The 24,521-nt window shown below is 40.5% G+C and overlaps 1 protein-coding gene across 1 annotated transcript in view; it reads left to right on the top strand.

Moving 5' to 3' along the window:
* The first annotated feature begins 517 nt into the window (after positions 1-517).
* Positions 518-24,521, top strand: part of CCDC6 (coiled-coil domain containing 6) — a 50,544-nt gene continuing 26,540 nt past the window's right edge. The window contains exons 1-2 of the mRNA XM_064145158.1: positions 518-826; positions 19,763-19,912. Coding sequence (XP_064001228.1) covers positions 518-826; positions 19,763-19,912 — 459 coding nt within the window. The remainder of the gene's footprint in view (positions 827-19,762; positions 19,913-24,521) is intronic.

Here is a 24,521-nt window from a genome sequence, read left to right as displayed (position 1 = left end):
AGCCTGATATTCGGGCAGATATACTCTTTAAAAAAAAATAGAGCAAAAAAAAAGTTTCAGGTGTTCGAGTTATATGTCAGTGAATTCCCGGGGCTGCAGCAGGGAGCTGCCGGGTGAGCTCAGGGGGTTTCTGGCACGGGTCACAGGTGTGTGTGAGGACCAGCTGTTACGTCACACTAAGGTAAGAAAATCCAAGGTTTACTTGCAAGACCCTTGCGAGGAACAGTGTAGTATTTGAAGGAAGCCGCCCACAAAGAAGCCGCATCACCTGGGACTTCCGAGCTGGCGATACAGCACAGTAATGAGATCTTTTCACGCTGCCGACGCGACACCCTATGCGCTGCCCGGCAGGCTGCAGTGCTGGCGCTGTCCGGCAGGCGGCGCTGTGGGCGGGAGGCGAGGGCGGGCGGCCCCTCTTGCCGCTCGGAAAGGCCGCGGCGCCGGCGCGCGGCCGGCGCCGCCCCCTGCTCGCCTGGCGGCGCGGCGGCGGCGGCGGCAGCGGGCGGGAGCGGCGGCGATGGCGGACAGCGCCAGCGAGAGCGACACGGACGGCGCTGGCGGCAGCGGCGGGGGCGGCGGCCCGACGGGGCCGCTGATGGCGGGCGGCCCGGCGGCGGGGCCCGGCTCGGGGGTGGCGGGCGGCGGCTCAGGGGGCAAAGCCGGCGGGATCGTGATCTCGCCGTTCCGGCTGGAAGAGCTGACGAACCGCCTCGCCTCACTGCAGCAGGAGAACAAGGTGCTGAAGATCGAGCTGGAGACCTACAAGCTCAAGTGCAAGGCGCTGCAGGAGGAGAACCGCGACCTGCGCAAGGCCAGCGTCACCATCGTGAGTGCAGGCGGCGCCGCGCCGGGCCGGGCCCGGCGGCGGGCGAGAGGGCGGGCGGCCGTGTGGGGGGTGCGTGTGAGGGGTGCCCCACCGCGGGGGTGTCCACGCGGGGCGGGCCCAGTCTCCGCCGCCCTCTCCTTAGCCCTGCCCCATCCGCGGCCTTCCCGCCCCACCGCCACCGGGCTCCCAGCCTGCACCCTCCGGGGGTGGCGGTTGCGACGAGTTTGCCACAGGCGGGCCTGGCTGTCACTATGGCCGTCCGGGAAGGGCAGGGGCAAGTGGGGTCACCCCACGCCCTTTGCGCCGCTCTTGGACCTTGCGGGACCGAGAGGGAAACCAGTGCGGAGCCGAGGTGGTTCCTCCGGTTCCCCGTACCGCGTGGGCGGCCCGGCTCGGCTGTCGGCGGGGAGGCGACCCCGTGTCGCCTCTTGCCCCTGGACCCTGCTCTCCGAACGGCCAGGGCTCGAGAAAGGGGGGTTTGGCAGGGGGTTGGGGTGAGAAGCAGGAAGAGCAGTGCTGGGTGTTCCCTGAAGTTTCTCAAAGTGAAGATTTTTTTCTCCAAGTAATCAGAGGAGATTACGGATTATCTCTTCATCCGCCACATCTCCATTCACCGTGCAGGAGCGGCTTGTTGCAGGATAGTGTCTTAGTCACGAACAAATGTTTGATTTATTTTTACTCTTTCGTTAGTTGCGTTTTTTCAAGAGCTTACTTAAAAAATGTATTTAAAATGAACCTCTTCAAACAGTGCGAGCCGCACACACCACTCTGTCCCAGGAAGAGCTCAGCTGCTGCTTTATGAGCACCGTGAGGATAACTTGGAATTTACCATCAGTTTATATGATGTCTTTAGGCATCAATTCTCAGAAAAGTACATATAAAAATACAGCGAATATGACATTGTTTTCTTCTCTGTGAGCTGGGAGTTCGCAGTTAGATTGAGAGGCTTTTGCTAAATCAGTGGTTAGGGTGATTATTTAGATGTTGTAATGGTCATAGCCTGCATGCAAACGAAGTAGGAAACCGGTTAAAGACCAATTAAAGGTAACTCTGATGCTTGTATTTGCTATCCTGAGCGTTCCTGTCAGTGCAGATAGAGATGCCTTGAGAGAGACCAATCTCACCTGCATGTGCTTGCTCCCTTCAGATTTTTCACATGAGATTACATTATTACATGCATAGTGGCTATTTTATTGATAATCATTTCTGTCGCTGTCGACATACCTAGCAAAGAAATGGAGCTTGTCTAGGCAAACCCCTGGTCTGTTCCCAGGATTAAGCGTTCAGTGTCTAGCAGGATGTTGGCCGGAAGACTGCATGAAATACAATACAGAAGTAATTTATTCAAGGATGACAAATATAGTGCTAGTCGGGGAAGTGTGTGTTTTGTTAATACTTTACGAGAAGAAAATGTGTCTTAATTAGGTAGCAGGAGAGTGCCTTCTAATGTTGAAAGGGGCTAAGACATCATATCAGTCAGACATTTTGTTTTTGCCTGTTAGAAACACAGCATCTTCCTGAACCCCCGGTAGGTGTATTGTTTGTAAACAACTTGAGGAAATGTTTGTGTGCATTAAAGTTCTTTAGGTGCTTTTGCTAGAGACTGATTATCTTCTATTTTTATCCGATTTTAATTTGCAAAAAGGACGTATTTTTCTTAAATCTAAAACTCAGTCTGTGTGTTCTTTGACATCTTGGGTGGAGAGAGAAAAGGTATTTGACTTTTATTTTTTTTCTAGCAACCTGTAGGCTATTTGGAAAACTGGCATCTTTAGTCGACATCCTGTCTTGATATGCTCAAGTGTGTGCACAACTGAGTAAACCACTTCTAATTCAGCAAGCAGTGAAATAATGAATGCAAAACGTAACTTTTTTTTTCAGGCTACTGAGACTTTGTGCTATGGTTTACGTAGTCTGTAATGTAAACACATTTGCAGTCAAAATACTTGGTTGTGTTGCTCTAGCGTGCAAGTGACTGGAGATGAACTTTCCTGGAAGTTGAAATGAGCACTGTTTGCATGTAAATATAATTAAATAGAAAGTTTTCTGATTTCTCCATTGTGATTCTAAACCTTCATCCATTTACTCCTGCACCAGCCAGCTCAAGCTCCTCACTGTGTTGCTGTGCTGGCAGCTTGGTGCTGCATACCAATTTCCTGTTGTAGACATTGTAGTGTCACGAATCAGCTTTGATTTTTATCAAGTGTTGAGGATGAGCTGTGAAGCGCAAACGAAACTGACAGGTAGTCAAAATAGCAGGTGAAATGACTAACCCTCCTGTGTGCTGTAGGTGAAGGTGACTCCTTGAGCCACAGGACTATTCATCTGTGAGCCTTCAGTTGTGCAAGTGCTGCAGAGACACTTCACTTTTTCTAGCTCTCACCGTTGTCTTTAATGTTTTGAATATTATTCGTTTAAGGTTTACAAGGTAGAAAATGATCTTCTTCCTTCCTCTGGTATCTGTGCTGATGTGTTGATATGACATCTTCTGTGTTTGTGCATAGTATTGTCCATGTCAGCATAGATGCGTACAGTTTGGGAATTATTTAAATAGCTTACCAGACAGGATCCTGGTAGTTTTATTGTACACTTAACCCTTGTGTCATAGGATTGAAAAGAAGCATTAATTAAGCATAGGATGCCTACATTAAGTAGTTGCACTTGGAAAACAGAAGAAGTGTTTACTTGGCAGGCTTGTGTGCTTTTTAACTTCATATGAACATACGAACTCTCACCTAAAACTTGTAAACGGAGATGCTGCTTTAGTAGAGAGATTGGTAAAGGTAGCTTAGACTAAGGGTATGTCCAAACAAATTTGCAAACTCTACTCTTTTGTCTCACCTGGTATTATTGGTAACAAACTGAGGGAGGGAGCAAGGTGGGGAGAAAGCTAGGTAAATTTGAAGTGTTGCCTAGCAGTGCAGAAATATAGTAATAGAAGACAAAAGTTTTATGTCAGGTATTATGAAGAAATAACAAAGGTAATTTGCAGAGTTGATTTATACAAATTTAGCAGTTGTAATGTGTAATCTCATGGTATGTTTCTGCAAGGTCTTTTATAGGAAATGGAATGGATGGTGCCTAGATTGGGAAGAATCACATGTCTGAATGTCTGAGATGCTGTGTATGTGAGATGGGAAGTAGCGAGTTTTGGTTTTGCTGCTACACTACCAGAAGTGCATTTTCTGTATAACCCTCTTCAATTTTTTGGTGAAAAAACACTACCAAGGAGATGTCAAATTTAATGAACTGAGTATGGGGACAGCACAACTTCTGCAGTTAAATAGGAGTAACTTCAGAAGTGGGTGGTGGTGATGGTGCTTTTCAAATGATTGGTTTGCTGTGCGTGACAAAAGCTGAAATACTTCAGTGGGGTGTAGGTATGTCTTGGTCAGAGAGTTCATTTTGAAGTCAGTAGAACTTGGATTTCTTACTTCATTTTTCTGGTTTTCAGTGTTTGATGTAACAAAGCCAGCCCATTTCAGTGTAAGCTATGTAACCTTTAACATCCTAAATCGATTTTATTTTTTTGTACTGGTTTTGAACTGACAGGCCTCATACACGTACAGAGCACTTCTAATAACAAAAAGAAGTTTACTCCCTGATGGCTACAGGTACATACATGTTTACTCTTGGATGCTGGATTCAGTAATTTAACTTGTGTAAATTGGCCTCCTGTAGCCAGGCATCTTCTGTGGTGTTAAAAAAAATGAAGTATAATAAGCTTTACTCTGTTAATTTATTCTTTTAACTGAGATGAAGACACTGGATTTGAAAAGCCTTAATTGAAAAATGCTCCTGCTCCAGAATGCTTGATGTAGCAGTTTTAACGCTTTGTAGCGTAGATTTTACAAGAACAACTTCTCAGTTGCTTTTCAGGGAAGGGAATTTATCCTAGATGTGCTGACTTGAGGTGCGGTGTAGATCCCTGTCAGGATCATCAGCTCAGATGACAGCCTGATCCAAAATGCTAATGGCATAAGTAGCAATTGGATGCTGTTTTTTGTGGGCTTGCTGCAAGTTGTCACTCTCTGATAGAGACTGCTACAATACTTGTTGGCAAGGGGCTTTGCAGGTTGTGAGTGACAGTAGCTTACTGCGAGACCTCTGTAATCCTCTGTCTCTGACCTGTGTCTCTGCACCTTGGCTCTCAGCTTGACTCTGTTTATTCCCTGAGTGCTAGCACAGGGCAATTGCATCTTCTGGCTACTGGTCTTTGTGCTTCTGCGGGGCAGCGTGAGCTGCCTCACACCAGTTGGGAGAAACAGCAGCAGATGAAGTCTTGCTCAGCTGCTGTTTCCTTAACCCTACTCAAAAATCGTGAAGAAATATGTTGCTTTTAGTAACAGCTAGCTCCTGGCTTTCTGGCACTTGAAAAGTCCTGTGGGGTATTGGAGCCTTGTTACAATTCTCTCAGTAAATGAACGGATTTAGATGCTGGAAATAAATATGATTTTTCCATTTATTCACAAGGAGGTGTGTGGTGGGTGTGTTTGAGATCTGCTGTCATGAGTCTTAAGGATAGACTTTGTGGGACAGCTCAGATAGATGGTTTGGAGAAGTGAATGGATGTGCTGCATTGTCCAAAATCACCTGCAAAAATGCTTCTTAACAGCTTTCTTCTTTCCTGATGCTTGAACCACCTTTCAGAGTGGAACACCTGTTAGTACGGAATGTCTGTTAATCGTAGCAGAAAGGGCAGGATAGGCTAACTGAATTGAAATGAGTAACCTTTGAAAGGTGCTCACTTAAGTGCAAAGGGATGAAGAAATCGGTTAGTAGCAGCTAAAGGTAAAAGCAAACTAAGAAAGCAGAGATTAATATTTTAGAAGAAACAAGTCTATTTACATTTTATTTTAAAGTAGACCTTGCTTGTGTGAAAGAGGCTGATTTTGTAATGTCTTCTTTAGGTCTAAAACCTGCTTGGAGCTTTTGTATCCAGCTGTGTAATTTGTAACTGCATTATAGCTGGACTAAACCAAAAGTCTAATTAAAAAATAACTTACTTTAGAAAGACTTTGCTTACCTGCTTTTTAAAGACAGCATTGTTCATGTATAATGAAACTCCAGAGAGAGCAGGCGCATAGGAAATTAGTGTCTTGTATTTCGGTTTTACATTTGCCTCAGATTCTTTTCTAGTTTCTAGTCAAATTCTACAGAGTATCTGTAGAGGAAAAAGAAAGCTTAGTGATGCACTTTAGTGTTAACTCTTTTGTCCTTATATTATCATGGTAAACACAATGCTACTTCACAGTATCACAGTATCATCAGGGTTGGAAGAGACCTCACAGATCATCAAGTCCAACCCTTTACCACAGAGCTCAAGGCTAGACCATGGCACCAAGTGCCACGTCCAACCTTGCCTTGAAGTGCCCAAGGGACGGCGACTCGACCACCTCCCTGGGCAGCCAATTCCAGTGTCCAATGACTCTCTCAGTGAAGAACTTTCTCCTCACCTCAAGCCTAAATCTCCCCTGGCGCAGCCTGAGGCTGTGTCCTCTCGTTCTGGCGCTGGCCACCTGAGAGAAGAGAGCAACCTCCTCCTGGCCACAACCACCCTTCAGGTAGTTGTAGACAGCAATAAGGTCACCCCTGAGCCTCCTCTTCTCCAGGCTAAACAATCCCAGCTCCCTCAGCCTCTCCCACAGCCACTTGCTGTGTGGTTGGTGAACTAATAGTTGTGCACAGCCACTGGCGTATTGAGTTCCCAGAGAATAACATTGTTGATATTTTGGGAAGAGCACAGTACGATTTGTGTTGTAGGCTTTCCTCAATGCTGGCAAAACCCCCCCTCCAAAACCCAAACAACTAACAAAAAAAGAACTCAAAACCACCCTAGGAGAAGTGGTAATGTTTCTGAACCGGATTTGAATAGTTAATAAACAGGAATGCTTGTACAGGGAGTTTGAGGCATCAGGGAGTTACTAAACCATGTGCTTTGATTTGTGTCACATGATGTTTTTCTGAGTTGTTCCTGTATTTTATCTCATAATTTACCTTGAATTGTGTCTTTGGGAAGGGTGTACAATTTTACTTTGAAGACTCCCGAAGTTAAAGCACCATTGTGCTTGGAAAGGCTGTGGTGTCCTCTCTGGATCTTCCCATGAGCTTTGTCAAGGCTGATGCATTGGTTCCTGCAGTGTGTTTTGGCTAGGTTGTTGAGTACTCTGGATCTTCTGCTTTCTCTATATGAAGGTGCAGGCTGTCACAAGCACACCTTTGGTGGAGTGAATTTGTTTCACATGAAGCAAAATGTGAAAGGTGTCAGTTGTCTATTGCTTTTATTTTTACAGTCTTGCTAATCTCATTCTTCTATACTTTATTAGAAATTATTTACTGAGGAATAATACTTAGTGAATATTTCTAACAACATCGTGTTTAGTACATGTTGGTGTGAAATTACTAATGAAATTTCCCACTGAGAAGCATTTTTGAGGTCAGCAAGCCACTTTGGAAATCCTGCTGTATACTGTGATTATTTTATAACGATTTTTAAATAACATCTGGTATATATTACTGAACCAAAAAGTGAATTGGGCGTCCTATATGTACCTTACACATTTGTGTTTATATTTTTACAAATAGTTCATAGCTGAAAGATAAATCTATGCTTTTCTGCCACAACTTGTTCTCTGAAAAGCCATTCTGAATGACATTTTGTATGTTTCTGTCCTTTATACAGTGAAATAATGTTTCCAGTTTTGCCACTGAGTTGATAGCAAGCTGTGATAACCATCTATGTCTTGCTTGCCTTAAATATTTCATACCCACTCTACTTTTAAACTCTGTTACTTTATTGATGTTCCTGTGTTTAATAATGGTGGGATAGCTTCAAGTGGTACGTTGCTCTGAATTACTGTGGGGATGGAAGTGAAATAAGAACTGAAATTCTGGAGTATGTTTGGGAATTTTTAGTTATGCAAAGTTATTGATGTTTCTGTGGGCTTGCTGTTCTGCATAGGAAGTGAATTTCTCATTGAGGTGGTATCCTGAATTGTGTGCCACAACTGGTTTGTAGTCAGCTTTTATTTTAAGAGAGCTGTTTAATGTCAGGTTTGAGGGTTTAGTGAGATTGATGGCTGTTCTTTCTTAGTGTATCTGCAGTGCCTTAAAAGTGTTTTGAAGGACGTAGTTTATTCTGCACTGTACACTTTGTTCTTTTCAAAGGCCTTAGATTTAACTGTTAGTACACATGGAGTGTGTTTTCATATACGGACCGTCTGCTAAAACTCCTTGTAATAAATGAGGAAATCTGATAGAGACTGCAACAAAAGGTTTTGCTTTCATGCTGCACTTCATAAGATGTGCTTGGATGGGACTTTAGGTGAGGACTGGAAGAGCAGAGGTTCCTTGGAACAGTGACTTCATGGCAGCTGCACACGTGGCTGGTCAGGCAGATGGATTTATAGGGCATTGCAAGAGGATGGAGAGCCCACTTCTCACAAACAGGTTGTGAAGTGTGATTGGAAGGAGAAAATACGACAGTGCTGTCCTCCAGAGGAGTAAAAATTGTTCAGCAGTAGACATCTGATATATGTGAGCATAGCCTTGGAAAAGCAGTGACAGAAACAGTTGCTTTGCTGCTCTTTTTTAGGCTGAGGGGTAGGAGGAAGTTGGTGAATTTAGCAGCTCAGCAAGAGGTGAATCCTTTCTCTCTTTCTTAATGAGAAAAACAAACCAAAATTGAATGAGGAAAATAATGGGGACAAAATATACAAAATTAATTGTGTACAGCATTTGGCATCTGAACAGAAGGAATGGAGAAGAGACAAAGATGTGCTCTAGAATAAAGGCAAACTGCACAATATGAAGCAAGTTTCTATGGCTCTGTAACAAAACATTCCTGTGATGTCTTGCTTCCAGTGCAGCTGCCTGGAGATATGCAGAAGGGAACATTTCAAGTTCCACCTCTTCAGTCAAGTCCTTTTGTATAACCAGAGAGGTGTCTTGTTTTTAGTTAGGTAAACTATTACTGTTCCATTTCAATGTATGAGGGTAAGAGAAAGATTTAAGAATGAAGGCAAGATGTTTGAACTATTCCACAATAAAAATGCAAGTATCTAAATAGGAAACTACAAAGCACAAATTACAGATATGCAGGTGTCACATCTCTGTGGGCTATATGGACTCCTTGGTGAAAGCTAAACCAAAACGTTTGCAGAAACATTGGAGCAATTTTTAATCCTGATGCTTGGGTTTGTAGTTTTACAGCTTTTCATTTAAAATGCAGACTATGTAAGCTAGTTGTTGCCTATGGAGACAGGTCTTTCAGCTCCTGAAAGTCCTCTATCCCTTCATGCCTTCTCTTGCAGAAGTTTTGTTCCAAGATGAGCTTGTTCTCTCAGCTTATTGTCTGATCACCTAGTCGACAGAAAACTGTCATCCTAAGGTCTTTTCTTTTCTCCTCAACTTGGAATTTGACTGAAATGTTGTTGTCTGTATATTAATATTACAGACAATCTGTTTGTCAGTTTGGAGTAGGATTCATGAGATAGATGATTATCTTTTCAGCTCTGCTGTAGATTGACAAAGCCTGGCAGTGTTTCAGCCATCAGTAAAGTTTCCTCAGACGTTTTAATTATTTAAATGGTCTAAAAATGTGATGTTTCTTCTTGTTAATGTGAAGCTGAGGACTTTGCAGTTCCCTAATTAGTTGGTGCTAATGATATTTAAAACTCAGGCCACACATATAATTCCCACAGTGATACACTTTGATCCTGAATAAAAGTGTAAATCTTTAGCAGTGTGTAATGGGCTGTAGTATGAAGTGATGTGTCTTTCTGTGCTTACAGTTTAATTTCTGCTTTCAACAGCAGAGATTGGAAGGTTTTGTGGGCTTTTTTTGATAAGGGTGAGATTTCCACATTGTTTCTCATCACTTTCAAACAATCAGCAACAGCTTTTCAATAGTAAGTTTAACCTGAGATTCAAATCTGCAGAATACTTCCTTTTTACTGAAAATTGAGACATGTTACTGGAAGTTCTTGCTCTGTGCATGGAAATTTCTCTGTGGTAAAACTCCAGTTTTGTATGATGCGAATATTTGCCCCACATCCTGGAAATCTCTATTGGTAGAGTTCAGGGTCAGAGGGTACAGATCAAAGGACCTTTTTTTTTTTCATATTTCTCATCATATTTTCATACACTAAAATGGTAGACTTGTTCCTTGTCTTGAAAAACTCAGAGATTGCTCTTCAGAATACTGTATGTACTGTAAGATGTCCAAAGTGTAGAGAAGGAAGAAACAACTCTCTGATTTCTAGTAAAAATAAGAAGAAACATTAGTTTGCTGTGATGAAGTTACAGCTAGTGTGTCATAAGAGTGGAATGGACAGTTTACTTCATGAGTGTGTTAGTTTGGAACAATGTATGATCATACTCAGTAACAAGCTTTGTCTCTGGCATTTGTGGATAACTGAGAGAGTTTCTTTAGGAAGCTGATGTGTACAAGAGGAAATGAGGGGAAATTGTAAAAGGGGTGCTCTTAAGAGATTAGTTATGTTGAGTGAGTAAGGACTCCTTGCTAGTAATGATAACCTAAAACTTAAGTTGACCAAAACCTAACAAAAAAAGAAGTATTTTAAAGAAAATAAATCAAGAAATTTCATGGTGAGCATCTCATCCTGCATTTTGGAAGCACTGGAACTAGACTGGTAGCCCTCCTCCTTAGTTTAAATAAATTGAGAGGTAGACACAGTGATCATTGTGAATGAAAGATCCACAAGTGCTGAAGCCACTTAGATCTAGAAGAGAAAGATAAGTGCATGGGCTGTTTGATCCCAGGACCTGGTCTAGAAATGATGAAACTTACTGTCTTCTGCCTGGGAACAGGGAGAGTCAATGACACCTGTGGCATGCTGGTAGCAGTGCAATGGCCTGACACTTTCTACTAGGAAAATTTTGGTTAAGAGCATTATAATTTGATTTGTTACCTACTCTGATGAAGAAAAAGTGTTTCATATTTGCATTCTTGCAATGATTTACTTGAGCTACATAATACGAAGTAAGATGCTCATGAAGATTATTTGAGGAGGGTGTGTATGTGTGACTATTAAATCTTACATCCCTGCTTCTACTTGAGCACTTTTAATAGAGAAGCTGTTGTGGCAGCAAAGCTACTTTTAACAGTAGTTTGCTGTGGTTGCATTTTAAGCAAAAGTTTGTTATTTTAAAATGTGGCTCAGTGCCTGTTAGCACAAACATGCATATCTCTGAACAAAAGCTGTGTAGTACATTAGTCAATGAATAGTCTACTTTATTCTGCTGAATCTTTTGCTTTTAGTGCTCTGAAACTTTGAGAGTGTGCAGTATTGAATTTGCTAATTGGTTAGTCCAGCAAAGTGAACTAGTTAATGTGTGCATACATTGGAGGTAAATGATGATTTATCAGTGGGTGGGGTAAAAAGAAGTTGTAAATGTTAGTCTAGAAGTATTTATGCATTAGATGCCTGATATTGCAGAATAATTTGAACTGATTTTACTGCAGTACTACATTTCCTATAGGCCGTAGTGCAGAGTGGTGGTGTTGCTGAGATTTAAGTTATTGATTATGTGATCTAAGTAGCACAACAGAACCAGATTAGATTGAAACTGAGTATTTTAGATGCAAGTCAAACAAAACCACAGCATTTTAAAAAGGGTGGCAATGCTCATGATTATGCAGAGTATGGAAAATGAGTTTAAAAATAATCCCAAACATGAAACAACAGCATATATTGCAGCAGTAGCTATGAGGAATTTGGTTTCTTTTTAACCTTAATCTTCACATTCAGAAACCTGTGCATTCAGAAAGTCAGGCAAGCTAAACATAAAACTACAAATATAGTGATGTGTATATGCATCCTTCTGACATCTTTCAGCAGCTTTTATACTGAGGCTGAACAAAATCAAAACCTGTTCCACATGCTACTGTATTCTGTTTGTTTTACACTTATAGATTAACCAGTGTATGATTCGCAGTACAAAAAAATCACCAATAAACCAGTGGTGTCACCAACAGTCAGAGTAAAGCAAAAACTTCACTCAATCAGTTAAGGATTAATAGATGTATTTAAAACTTTGGTTCAGGGTTTGATATGGTAGTGTAGTTTTGTTGTCCATACTGGAATCTTCAGTTGAGCACAAACTAACAAAAAAGAAAACCCTAGCAAAGCAGAAGGATCTTCTGCAGGAGCAGTGTTGCCTCCCCTTTGTGCTTGGAATGGTCACCAGCTTCTGCTGGGCTGAGAGGGGAGCTGTGTAATGTAGATCCATTCTTACTGCCTTCCTGACTGTGTTTACATGTATTGTCATTATGATTCTTCTAACAAACATTTAATGTGTATTTTGAAGAAATATTTTGCTTGTATGCAATGAATTTGAGGATGCAGGGGAGCTGGGCTTTTTTGTGTGCATTATACTCATTTTACACATGCATTGGAAATCTACTGCCACTGAAAACGCAAGAAGTGCAGGCAAGGTGTACATGTGCAGTGATGAGATGGAGAAATGGCCTCTTGAAATAGAACCATTTGGAAAGGCCTGGGAGTGAGATTTAATTTTCCTGCTAGGTCACTGCCTGCCTTGGCCTGTAACTTCTGTTGGCTCAGGTAACAGCTCTCCCGTACTGGAAGCAGAGACTGCAGTCCTGATAGCTGTCTGGGAACTTGTCCTACATGATGATGTTTAGGTAGCTGAAAAATAAGTGCTATTAAGCACGTGTCTAATGAATAGTCAGATTGTTTCGTTGTAACATCAGGCACTCAAAAAAGGAAATATTTAACGTTTGCCTGTGTATCCTTGCTACCTTTCCTTTGTGGTGCTTTGTTATCACTCAGTCTTTAATTACATTAAGACTTACATAACAGTCTTTGGTCATGGTTAAACAGCTAAAAGTTATTTGAGATTTGATGCGTTTTTCTAGACCCTTTCTTGACATTGTCACAGAAAATGTAGCTTTTTTTGTGCCGCATTTATGTTCACTATTTAATCCCAGTATTTTGATATAATAAAAACCTTTGAAGAGAATACAGTCTGATTTTTAAAATTTTCTTTTAAAAGGCATTTAAATAGTTTGAAATTTATTTAAGTAAATTCAGGAATTGGTTGTATTAATTATCAATTTATATAGTTTGTTATACATTGTTTGTAGTGAACGATGTTTTAGTAGTGGAGGGTAGGAAGGCCCTGCAGAGGGATTTGGACAGGCTGGAGTGATGGGCTGAGGCCAGTTTCATGAGATGTAATTAGGCCAAGTGCTGGGTCATGCACATTGGCCACAACAACCCCCAGCAGCCCTACAGGCTGGGCGAGGAGTGGCTGGAGAGCTACCTGGCAGAAAAGGACCTGGGGGTGTTGTTGGACAGCTGGCTGAACATGAGCCAGCAGTGTGCCCAGGTGGCCAAGAAGGCAAACAGCATCCTGGCCTGTATCAGAAATGGTGTGACCAGCAGGAGTAGGGAGGTGATCATGCCTCTGTACTCAGCACTCATGAGACCACATCTTGAGTACTCTGTCCAGTTTGGTCACCACAGTGATGAAGGTTGGACTGGATGATTCTGGTGGTCCTTTCCAACTGTAGCAATTCATAGTTATTAGATGTTTTGCTGAGGGATTTGGTTTAGTCAAGGACTTGTCAGTATGAAACTAATGATTGGCCTTGATTATCTTGAAGGTCTTTTCCAATCCAAGAAATTCTGTGATTCTATGAACCAAATGCATTAATTTTATAAGTATTTTTGAGATGAGCCTGTTTTTATAACTTGCTTCTTTCATTTTCACCACATGCATATTTCAGTTGTGCAAGACTCCTGCAGGTCAACAGCAAAATGCAGAGAGAGAGAAGCCAGTTCAAGTGTTTGTGTATCTGAAGTGGAATGGAATTGTTACCATCAAACAATTTACTTAATTTCAGATGCAGAGAGCTGTTTAGAATGTACAAGTAATACTGAACTTTTGCATTTAGGGAGCTAGTTGGTTCTGGGAGCTCTTTTAGAATGCTATTCCAAACCACAAGATGTATGCACACAGATCTTGAAGGTGACTGCATTTTTGAGAGGTCTTGTAAGGCTGCGTGAGTGATGTCGAGCTGAAAACATTTGATCGTGGTTAAAACTACGTGGGAGAAAAATGTATGTCTGATGTCATTTGCCTCAGCTCATTTCTCCAGTCAAGTCCATGGTCACTGTGGATTCACACAGTGAATCTGCTGGACCTACTTGGTAGGTATTGAGTGAAAAATTTGCTGTGACTGGAGTTAGCAGTGGGAGTGTTGTCACAGAAGTGTTTTGCCATGTCCAGCCCAAACCTAACTGACCTTTTAAAAAAAGAGAGGAGTGGGGAAATGAAGGGGACAGAGAGCTCTAAAAGGAGATTAAAAGGAACTGTAAGTTAACACTTTCAAATAATTGCTTGTTGTCTTTTATTATTGCAATAAAAATCAGGTATCTTTTTTTTTGTTTTGCCTTGTGCAGCAGACCTCATCTGCTGAATAGCTGAAATGTAGGGATTGTGTTTAGAGGCACTTTTACCTGTAGCTTTTAATACTAAATGATAGATAGCATTTAGAGTAGGGGAAATTATCAGTTAAGTTTAATACTGATATTTATTTTTTTTTTCTTGATTACTGTGGAAACAACATCTGATAAGCTTATAAGTTTTGATTTATTTTAAATAAGTAAGCTAAAAATCGCTTTCCTCCTCATCTAGCAGTTTTGTGTGTGTGTGTTAAAAAAGTCCAGCAGCTTGAGGTTCTGAAAGAAACATACCAAAGTATTACAGCTTGTTTGTTTGTATTTCAAAGTATGGGGCTTACAGGAGAAACTGTAGACCCTCAAAATAAAAATGTATAGTTTTGTGTGGCTCTGTTATTCCTGGAAATGCATCTTAAAGAAGAGAAAAGAAAACTATATAAAAAAAAGAAAAGAAAAAAAAAGAAAAATACTTTCATATCAGAACTGAGGAAGTGACCCTGTGGGGTTGCTGAGATTAAGCAGGAAATCACACTACAAATTGAACCCAGAAGTTGAATTCTAGCTCCCCGCTTTAACCACAAAAGCATTCATTGTCTTTTCAGACAGGCCACCAGGATGAAAAATGTACCTTTATTTGGGAGGAAAACTGTGCCTGTGTCGTACTGGGACTTTGGTGGGATTTCCTTGTCTGTCAGCCCTTACAGGTAGAGGTGTGCTCCTGGGCAGTCATGGTAATTTGCAGTAGTGTGAACCATTGGTCTCCTGAGTTACTGTTGACTTCTGCTCTTAGGGTGGTTCATGTTCCTCCTCATCTGAAATGCACACTGCATGCAGTGTGTTCATGTCCCATGTGGCTGAAAGATTTGTAGGAAAAAATGGCAAAGCTGCAGTGTAAATTTTCCCGTGTGAGGGAACAATATCAACTCAGTGGAATATTTATTGCATTTATTGCAGTTTTCTGTTTTAAACTAGTTCCAGAAACTATGGCCAGAGCAGTAACTTGCGTAAGTACTGTGAGAGGAGCGTGTATTTCAGGAGCATTGGGAAAATGAGGTTTTATTTTATGCAAGGACTGCATATTCTAAGAACATGCCATTGTAGTTGTGCACTTTACACCCTTTTTACCTCATCATATTTTTTTAGTAGACTTGTTGAAAGACTGCTGTCTGAAGTGACAGCTGTAGTTCAGTGTAATGTGTGCAGCGACTGAGATGGTCTCTTCCCGAGGCTGCTCCAACCTTTCAGTCTATATTCAGTAGCTAAGATTAAGTTTCTTGCAAACCAGACTAAACTGCTCTTCAGCTCCATCTGCAGGCTTGTATTTTCCTTAGGCTCCTGGCAACAGAAATTTCACCTTAAAAGAATAGATGAATGGTAATGAGGCCATGGTGGATTATGCCTTAAAGACGAGGAACTTTCAGGAGTGGATTAGGTTAAAACATTGCTTAGGAGGATGTTTCTTGTTGGAAACAGCATCATCTCTTACTGCGGATGCTACTGGAGTTAGATGCTGCTTTGTCCATGTGCTAGCCAGGCATGCTTGGTGTCTGGATTTTGGGTGGTCCAGTGTAGGTGAAAGGAGCAGTTCTGTGAAACTAAGATGCAAGAACTTGTTCACATCAGATCCTTGGTGATGTACTGATACTGCACAAGGAGGGGGCATTAATTGTGATTGTTGAACTTGGTGCTTCTTTGGGAATACTGGATTTTTCTGCTTCATAAAACAGCACCACTAGAATAGTGTGTTTGGGGTATGATTCGGTGACACAAAGAGCATCCCAATGTAAGCAGAAGCTGCTGCATGTACTAGAAGCAAGTGGGCAGAGGGAAATCTAGCCATATGAACTTGATCTGCTAAAGGTATGTTTACAGGAAGAACTGAGAGCAGAAAATATTTCAACACTAACCGTCTCATCGTTTATGACAGCATATGCAGCATGTGGAAAAACAAATTCTAATGAGATTCACTTCCTAGTATGATACTCAGTTACTCTATGAAGTTTAGGAGGAAAAGAATTCTTAATTCTTTTAAATTTAGCTGTTTGAATTTTAAGTTCAGGACAGGATTTTGCAACACTTGACATGTCACCTCTACTAATCATCAGAGTTCCATACGCTGCTGTAATAGATACAGAAAGATTTTTTTCCTAGAAAATTTAAGATGTTTTTGTGTGTTTTATATGCATATGATGATTTTTCCTCTTTAATTCTTGTTTTTTTACACAGTAACATGATAGACTTTGACAGTTGTGGTCTTGACCAAAATAATTGCAGATTTTCCCTAGATGACTTGTCCATGAAATGCTCTGTGTTAGCTCTGCATAGAGTTTTGAAACACAGGAGATGGATGGATGTGAGTGTGGTTATGCAGAAAATTTGTAGTGGAAGTAGATTGTTTCTTGCAGATTTCCAGTGACTGATCAAATGTTATTATTTTGTATCACTTGGATCCTTCACAATTTGTTTTGGAATAAGGTAAACAGAACAGAGCAAATTGCTGTTGGAGGTTTTTGGGTATTGAATGTGATATAGCTAATAGAAAAGAAAAAAAACCAAGATAGCTGTGCCCAGACCTGCTCTCTCTGAATTTCCAGCATTTGTTCTCTCTTTTTGGTGTGGGGTTTTTTTGTTTGTTTGTGTTGGTGGCGTTGTTGTTGTTAATCATATCAGAGCCTCTTTTCAAATGCAGATAATAATTTCCATATGGAAACACAGTGTATATGTGTTTAGAAAAATAGGGCAGTGACAATCTGTGCAGGAAACAGTGTTACAACCCGATACATATGTTTTTGATAACTGTCTTACAACACCAGTTTGATTATGGGGCAACAGATTTCAAGATTTTCAGTGATATTAAAGTCAACATGAATGTTTTTATTATGTAAGATAATTGAGCTATCCCCAAGTACTGAGCAGTAAGTTGAAAAGAAAATTTCCAGGTGAGGTTAATTTGATTTATAAGAATTATGATAATGCATAGCGTGTTTTTGTACTCAATAACTATGATTTTATTTTACTAAGATGTTTATGTTGCAATTGTTGATCCTTGGATAATTTAAGTGAGCATTCATTGCATTGAATATGATGTGTGCTTATCTGGAACTTACAGTTCATAGCTATATTTATCATGTTCCTGTTGTTTGTGTAGCTGAGAAATAGATTCTTTGCAAAGTAGAGACAGATGTAGTCATACGTAGCTTTTCCTTTGAGTCAGTTGAATACAAGCTTGTGTCCTGCACAGGGTAGGTAGAGGGGGTTGTTGCAGAGCAATTTAAACAGGTCTGAATTGTGGCTTTTCCTCTTTAGTTTCCATGGGTCAGCCCACTCTCTGTGTGGTATGCCAATTTAAGGTGTGGATCCCGGAAAGCAAAATGGTAGGAGGAAAACATTAATTTTTGGGTACCTCCTCCTGCCTAGGCTGGCCTGATGCCTGGCCACATGAGCACCTGTGCAAGCACAAAGAAGGGATATTTGGCCAGAAGTGGGCTGGGATCTTGGCAGCCTCTGTTCATATTGACCGAAGCATCCATCATTAATGTAACACCAGGATCTGGCTTTGAGGTGTTGTGCATGCTTGGTGCTGTAATAATGGCTTTTTAGTACTTTTGATTAGTGCAGAGCATGAGCAGAACAAATTGTGCAAATTAAAAATGAATGGAAATCGAAGTAGAAACATCCTTATTCTTTTTTTTAAGAAGAAAATGCTGTCTAATTTCATTTTAAGCAAGCTTGGTCTCTCTTTTATTGTCTAAACCACTGAAAAGCAGAACTTAGTAGAAATCCTGTGTAGTGGAGGAGTTGATTTGGGAACAACATGTGTGAATTGTAACAATTTGAGGACAGTGAACCCTTGCAATTTGAGTTTATGCTGTTCAAAAGTCTCTGAATTTGTAAGACTGATAGTAGATCTAAGTAAAGCCACATTTAGAATGTGGTAGACGATGTTATTGGGTTAGATTCCTTGAGTGTTAATCCTCTGATCTGTGATCTGCCAGTTTAGGATTTCTTCAGAACTGTAGCTCAACTCTACCTTGTCTTGACATGACAAGTCATTACAGCAATGTTGAATGTGCTGGAGCAGCAGATCTCTGCCACTGAGATGCACAAATAGAGAGGAGGTGCTGTGCACGAACTAAGCTCCCAAGCTGGTAAACTGTGCCAGACCTTTCTCATTTTTTTTCCCAGGTTGGGTTTGTGCCAGCTCATCTGGGGACAGGCGAAAGGGAGCTGGTGGCAGATAGATAGTAGGAAAGGGCCAAGAAAAGAAAGTGGTAGAGATGGGAGAGGACACAAAAGGCAGAGATAAAGATGTGAAGAGAAGGATTTGAATGACTGAGAGGTTTCCAGACTACCACATTAATTTTTATGCTACTGATGATGTCATGATACAATATTCCTATTCTTCCACCAGATTTAAAGGCATTTATATTCTTTAAGTAATTTTTCATGTAGACCTGAAAGGTGACTCTATTTAAGTGATTGTGTCTTGGACTACTGGGGAATGTGTAATTCCAGTTAGAAAATTGCTGCCATAATGGAATATTTCAAGCATTTTCCAGTATACCATATATATAAAGAGCTGGTTATTTTGGCACATTTTTTGGTAGAGTTGGCTTTACCAATTTGTAGCTGTGATCTTTAATTTGCCCATACTGGATACTCTTTGTGGCCTTTTAGAGCAGACTTTGAAAAAAACAACTTCTGTGTTCCATTTATCAAGTTAACTGTAGGAAATGTGAGGGAGCAATCTCTCTTTCTGTACCTAGGTGCTAGAGGAAAGGTTATGTGAAAATTGTCTTCTCCAGTGATTCTTCATGGAGAGTATTTCCAGAATAGCTGTCTTCTTAGGAAATTTGAAAATCCTCAGGGTAAAGCTACCACTTGGCATTTTGTGAATTTGCTGTTGTACATAGTAAAGTAAGGGTTTTGAGAAATAATGTAAGATGTTTCCTGGACTGAGTAGAAATCCTCATGAGATGAGGCATGCCACCTGTAGCTTAGAAGCAAGGCATGTCTAGGTGAAAGAATAAGTATGTTCTTTGACTCCTAGAAAACAGGGCTGCAATCTAAGGGATCTGGAAAGAAGGCACAGTGCTGAATGCAGCAGTCTCAGAGCTGTGTGCTTCAGCTCATGGTAGAGAATGTTTGGAGATGATTTTGTTTTCAGGAAGAGAGTAGGTAAAAGTAGGTATCTGTTAATGAGTAATGCTTTTATAAAGTTTAAAAGGTTGAGAAGTTTGTGCATTTGGTTGAGGGTAGGCCCCTTTAAAGCACCAATTTAGGTTTCTCACGTTGAAAGATGTGGAACAGAAAATGAAGAAAAGTGCTAGAAAAGGCAATGGTAACAACACTTAGATCCAGCCTACTCTTCTTCAAGACCATGGTCAAGATTAAAAGAAGAGGTGTGGGTGGGAATGGAATAATGGCAGATTTTATTGTGGAAACTGGCTCCCTTTTTTATTAAAACTATGTCTTTGCTCCACAGCAAGCAAGGGCAGAACAGGAAGAGGAATTCATCAGTAATACTTTATTTAAGAAGATTCAAGCTCTACAGAAAGAAAAAGAAACACTTGCAGTAAACTATGAAAAGGAAGAGGAATTTCTTACTAATGAGCTCTCAAGAAAATTGATGCAGGTAATTGGTGCCTCTACTGATGTTTCTGGTGTCTGAACTTCTTTATTAGTGTTGCTGAAGTCAGAGAAATGTGGTCAGGTTGTAGCTGTTCAGAGCTAACACTTGATAGATGCAAAGTACAAGAAGTGTGGTGAGTGTTTTTTAATATATAACTTTAAAGTTTGCATCTGCAGTCTGGATGTTGAGAATTTGAAAGTTTGTCAAGGTTCAAAGAAACATGTAGCTTGCAAGAAACGTGATCCATGTTACAAAAGAGGGTTAGTGATTAAAATGTTAATGAAATAAACCCTTTCTTTCTGGAGTATTTGATATTAAGAAGAGTCTTGTAATAATAAACTGGCCATTTGAGCTGATTTTCTAGCTCAGGCATAGGGGAGAGGTGAACATTCCAGGGATAGGCCATATAATGGCAACAATGGATAAGTTACTATCATTTCATTGGAGCATCAAGAGCTTTATGTCTAGAAGCACAGCTTGTGCTTTCCCTTTGCTGGCTTCTGCTGCTTGAGCTGTGCCTGCCTGCTATCTTCCCCTGCTGCTGTTTTGGCTGCTGCTGCTTTTGCTGCTTTGCTGCCGCTTGACCCCTTCCCCATCTTCCTTAAGGTTATTATATTTTTTTTCTCTAGTAGTTTATTTCTCTTTATACTGTTATACTTAAACTATAAGAAATACAATTTCATCCTTCCCTGACTTTCCAAGAAATCCATGTTGTGGTGAGTTTATTCTGCCGGGGAGGGATCCACCCTAACCCTGGACATAAAATTAGTCTACAAGAATGTGCAGTGATACTTGAAGGAGCCTTTACAGGTAAGTTTATCCACACTTTTAACAAAACAGATGTTTCTCTTAAAATATGTCAACCAGCATGGGACTAAAAGTAGAACATTGAAGATGCTGGGACAGCTTATCACAGAGAAACATTTTTGTTACTCAGGTTGCTAATTTTTGGCAAGTATTTGTTTGAAATGTTGTACATGCTTGCCCTGTTCTGTTAGTCTTGCCTAAAAACCTTTGTAGTTACATACTTTTTGGCCTCTGCAGGCCAAAATTAAGTAAATGTGTGAGGTGATTGTGTTTTTTTTATTGTTGGGTTTTTTTTCTGCTTAGCAGCTTTGTCCCAAAAAACTGATCAGTTTTAAAGAACTTAATTTGTGTGACATAAGCACTTGTTATGTTCTGCAGATGAAGACTTAAAGCATGTTTTACTCTGCCATTAAGAAATAATACTGTTTGGAAGCAATGTTGGAGCTAAATTCCATTTGACAGTTTTGTTGCTGAAAACTAGGACTTCTATAGCTTTGTCTATTCGATGCCTATTGTCACATAGTAAGTCAAGGATCAAGATTAAATATTCATCATAGAATCCTAGAATGGCTTAGGTTGGAAGGGACCATAGAGACCATCTACTCCAACCTCCTATCATCACAGGCAGAGGCACCTCTCAGCTACACTCAGCTTCTCAAGGCCTCATCCAGCCTGACCTTGAACAGTCTCAGGGAGGAGGCATCCACATCCTCCCTGGGCAACCTATTCCAGAGTCCCACCCCCCTCATACTGAACAACTTCTTCCTAAGATGCACTCTAAACCTGCTTTCCCTCAGTTGATACATATACTACAAGTTTCTGCTGAAAGAGTGTATTTATGTAGCTGTAATTACAATACCTTGGAGGTAAAACTCTCCCCACTGCTTGTTTTTACTAAACAATGTCTCAGCCCTACAGCCTTAGGCTTCATCTGGCCCTGCAAGCCTCACTGAGCATGTGATAGACATGGTCTTGTCAACCAGAAGATTTTAAAAAGCAACAATTCCTAAATGCACCTGTCTTCCAAACTGTTAGTCCTAAAGTTGTGTGATTTCTCTCAGCATCACTAGGTAACAGGTTTTGGCACTAAACGCTGAGTTGTTCTCTGAATGCTAACCCAGCTCACTTGAAAGGATGTTGACAGGTGTTCCTTTTTTCCAATGCTGGTTGTGACTGTGTCTATGAAGGGTGAGCAGCATGGAGTATCTTGCTTATAGGTTCACCTTTTAACTGCAGTGCACAGAGATGAAGATGAGAAAGTATACATCAAAGCTTTAGTGCAAAGTGTATTTTAAGGTATGTCAGAGGAATCTTGCCTGGTCAATGGGTTTTGAAGTCCATGCATCTGGATGACATTTCATACTTTTACAGTGGCTCAACACTGCATTACAGATGGAGTGCTTGTTTGTTAAAAGGCAAACAGTTTTATATTAAAACCATTATTCTGTTTGTGTGTATGCTGGATGAATATCTCATTTAATGCTTTCATTAGGTCTTTGGTATTATAAGCTAGCAAAGAGCAAAAAAATCCATATTAATGTGTTCTCCCAAACACTAGTAACATGCTCAGCAGCTTCTCAGTTTTATGCAGGAAGGGGTCCCTTCCCCTAAAGAGCTTACCTGCACAATTAGGAAACACTCAAATTTTGAATAATGAGTGTTTCCACAAAAACAGTTTTCTATCTCCATAGTCATCATGCATTTAATAAGTTAATATTAGACTGTCAATGAGTTGCAGGCAATGTTCTTAAGTAGCAAAGAACTGAAAAGAATATTGATGATGGTTTTTGTTTTCTGAAAGCTTACTTGTTTTGATTATTAAGTTATGAATCCTGGAAATTATACACATGTAGACTGCCAGATAAAAAGCCTGAGAAGGGAATCTCCTGACACTACAAAAAAAAGCACATTTTGTGGAAAAGAGAGCATTATTAGTGCACATCTCACACTCAACATAGTATTTAATAACACTATCGTTTCTAGTTTGGAATATTCTTCCTGCTACACATGTGTAGTGCCAAATTCCTGACTACTGTCTTTCAAGGACAGAAAGTTAAGGTAATTACATTTCCCTTTTGAATTTTCTGACATTTGTGAGGCAAATAATGAATTGTGTCCACTTCCATTTTGCTGTCTTTGGTCTGGAGAGAATTACAGTTAAATTAGATGCAAATTTTGAATGATGACTAAACCAGAAATACAGTAGTCTGCAGTGGAAGTGTGGGCAGTAATTGATTGCTTCGCTGTTCTTTGCCATTTGGATTAAACTTTTCATCTCTGTTTTAGCCAGGCAGCATTGGTCTGGCCTAGAACTAGACTTTCAAAATTCATGCTGTCATTGTGCATCAAATGGCTTCCTGTTTTTTTGTGTGACTAAGGGAAAAAAAGAAAGCATATGAATCTGTTTTGGCTAAGACTTTGCCTTTTAGAAGAGGGAGAGCAGTGTGCTTCTGTTAAACTATGTGTGATTTGTAGTATCTTAATTTAAAAAATATTTAATAGTCTATAGCTGCATCAAAATTACTGCCATACTATTCAGTTGAAAGCCACCTAGCAGAGGGACTGTTGGCCTACTGCTGGTGTGTTTGGTTTTGGTTTTGTTTGTTTTTTTTTGCTTAGTCCAGCCTTTGTTTGTCACAATTGTAGGGGGTTATACATTGCATTCAGGGTAGTATCTGTGATCAGCTCCCTGAATGCTAAAGCATGGTAAATGTGAAAGCTGTCTGTCAGAGCACGAGCTGCAGTGCTCCTCACAGCCTAAAAAGAATTGCCCAGTTCAGCATGATGTCCATTACTATTAACAAAACACAGGTTTGAAATATTGAAATAAATTAATTTTGAATCATTTTCTATATGCTAGCCAGATTCTAAACATAATAATTGTGTATAACAGAGTGGCATCGACTTCTTCTGCCTCTGCAACCTGTATATTTAAGTGGAGGCTTTTGCCACATCAGTTTCCTGTGTTTAGCATAATATTTTATTTTCCAGGCTGAATGCTGCAGAGGTGAAGGGGCACATCTGCATCTCACCAGAGATTTAGTAGTTAAAAATCCCAAGCTTTTTAATGTATACATTCCTGGTAAAGTCCTTATAAAACCTCATATTAACTTACTATATTTTCCCATGCATTAACTTGAATTAATTTTTTGTTTAACTAAGTGTCCTTGATCCCTAAACCTTGTAGAATGGCAGTAATATAGAATGGTAGTAATATTGTCTAGATTAGCCTTAGAAGTCTTTTGTTTTTTATGCAGGTTCTGTTCTTGCAGCTGTGACTTGCTGAATTGCTGTTTTAAATTATAAAATAGTAGATCTTGAAAACAGATATTTTGTGAAAAAAGACTGCACAAGAATAATATTATTTTAATTTAAAAAGTCAATTCTTCTTTAAATTGTGTGACAGTCCTTTTCAAAATGGGCTCTTGTGAGACTCCACCTTAAATACCACATCTAGTTCTGGTGTCCTCATCATAAGAAAAGCACAGAGTTGTGGGAGTGAGTCCAGGTGAGGACCACAAAAATGATTCAAGGGTTGGATTACCTCTGCTGTGAGGATAGGCTGAGGGAACTGGGCCTGTTCAGCCCAGAACGGAGAAGACTTCAGGGGCACTGTAGAGCTGCCTTCCAATACCTGAAGAGATCCTACAGGAAGACTGGAGAGGGACTTGTCATAAGGGTGTCTATTAATAGGATGAGGGAGAATGGTTTGAAGTAGCAGGAGAGTCTGTTTAAAGTGCATCTTAGGTAGATCTTCAGTACAAGGATGGTGAGACTCTGCAATAGGTTGCCCAGAGAGGTTGTG

The sequence above is a fragment of the Pogoniulus pusillus genome, chromosome 6 (assembly GCF_015220805.1).
Source record: "Pogoniulus pusillus isolate bPogPus1 chromosome 6, bPogPus1.pri, whole genome shotgun sequence".
NCBI classification, from domain to species: Eukaryota; Metazoa; Chordata; class Aves; order Piciformes; family Lybiidae; genus Pogoniulus; species Pogoniulus pusillus.
This window is presented reverse-complemented; position numbering and strand designations above follow the sequence as displayed.